This window comes from Myotis lucifugus, unplaced genomic scaffold (assembly GCF_000147115.1).
Source record: "Myotis lucifugus unplaced genomic scaffold, Myoluc2.0 scaffold_829, whole genome shotgun sequence".
NCBI lineage: Eukaryota > Metazoa > Chordata > Mammalia > Chiroptera > Vespertilionidae > Myotis > Myotis lucifugus.
In genome coordinates this window covers 179,502-181,379 of record NW_005871877.1, presented here as the reverse complement: position 1 = coordinate 181,379, position 1,878 = coordinate 179,502, and the positions used below count along the sequence as shown (strand labels likewise).

Genomic DNA, 1,878 nt, shown 5'->3' with positions numbered 1-1,878 from the left:
ATCTGGTGTATTTTCAAATTAAGGTGCATTCTCACATAAGAATATTATTGTATGAAATATTATTGATATTGTTCTATAATTATGATAGTTACATATTATAATGTTATATAATAATTGCATACACATACACACACACTCACACACACACACACACTCACACTCACACACACACGCAAACTCTCACACATACACACTCACACACACACACACTCACACACACACACTCACACACACACACACTCACACACACTCACACACACACACACACACACACACTCGCTGGGCACAAGCTGACTCTCGGAGACAGACCTACCACCTTAGATCCCGAAAAGGGCCCCCTGTTCCCAGAGCCAGCCCCGTTTTCCAGGAGGGGAGGTTAAAGCCCCAGGAAGGAGCAATGAGGGCCCAGCTGACCTCCCCGGGGCCCTTCCCCACCCTCCTCCTCACCAGGATGTCCAGGCTCTCCCGGCGGCTCTGGGGGTCCGCGCGCTCCAGGCCCGGGGGCCCGGCTCCGGCTGGCCGCAGGATGGGCAGACTCAGGGACTTGGAGTCCTTCACTCCCTGCTCCACCTTCCCCTCGTCCCCCGGCTTGGCTGGGGCAGCATTAGGGGGCAAGGAGAGGTCCTCAACACCCAGGTCTGGTGGGAGAGGGGGCTCGGGTCCTCTCTCCCCGAGGATCCAAACCAAGGCCGAGCTGCCCTCCCCAAGGCCCCGCCCTGCACCGCCCAGCAGACACCTGTATGGTAATGAGCCTGCTCAGGGCCATGCCAATGGGAACCTGAGCCTGGGAGAAGCGCCATCTCCAGGAGGCCCAACCAGGCGCCCCCACTCCCCACCCAGCCAGCTGCTCACCTTTGACCCGCAGATAGTGTCCCCCGAACCTGTAGGCCTCGAAGGTGAGGGACAGGGGGGTGTTGGACTGGTCCAGGTAGATGTCCACTTTGCCCAGTGCGATGCCCTTCCTTTCAAATATGGGCAGCAGCACCTCCCTGCCCCAGACGGGAGCTGTGTCTGTTAGGGGGCAGTCACACCCCCCGCCCGACCCAGGGCCCCAGCTCCACCCGCCTTCCCAGTGGAAAAGGGAGCACCCATGGGGTCACACACAAGCACACGGACACACAGGTGCATGTGCACGCCCACACACACCACAGAGGTGTGTCCTGCACGTAAGGGCAGACACTGTCCCAGGCCCGTCCACACCCAGGGACTGGGCCACGCCCACAGGGTGGGACTGCTCACAGGGGTGCACAGGCCTGTCGCACCACAGGGGAGGGTCTGCCCACAGCTGGGGGACATGCTCGCAGACACACACAGTCACTGTGCGGGAGCCTGACCCCGCCCACAGCCCATTCTGCACGCAGGCCCTCCCGGCCCTACCCCAGGGGCCTTCTTCTTCACGGCCGGGCACAATCTCCGTCTCGATGTCCACATTCAGGGTCAAAATTTCAGGGTGAAGCACTCCTTTGCTTGGGGTCCCTGAGAGGACATGGGTCTCAGCTTCTTGTGCCCCCCTTTTTCCTGCCCCTCCCCCACCCCCAGGGTCCAGGAAGGGGACCCCCAGCAGGGGAAGGGAATGCAGGGGAGTCCCCCAGCCCGTCTGCGTCCCAGGGAGGGCGGCCAGTGTCCCCCGAAGACCCGAAGGAAGGAGCTCCCGGCAGCGTGGCCCCCACCTGGCTAAGGTGGGCCGGCGCTGGGGCCAACAGGGGCAAGGTGGCGGAGGGAGGGACAACACGGGGCCCCACCCCTTGGTCCCGGGGGCCGCAAGAAGCAAACAGGCCCAAAGCCTCGGGGGGTGAAGGCTTGAGCCTGCCAAGGGCCCCTCTGCCAAGCCGGGGGGCTCCTTTACAATCCCGTGTGTCTCCTCCTGGCTTTCTTCTT

General features: G+C 61.8%; 1 protein-coding gene across 1 annotated transcript in view; it reads right to left on the bottom strand.

Annotated features, from left to right (window-relative positions):
• Positions 1-1,878, bottom strand: part of PLEKHG5 (pleckstrin homology and RhoGEF domain containing G5) — a 25,785-nt gene that overhangs the window by 8,311 nt on the left and 15,596 nt on the right. Inside the window, 4 exon segments of the mRNA XM_023747282.1 lie at positions 448-593; positions 853-1,011; positions 1,399-1,438; positions 1,441-1,518. Of these exon segments, the coding sequence (XP_023603050.1) occupies positions 448-593; positions 853-1,011; positions 1,399-1,438; positions 1,441-1,518 (423 nt within the window).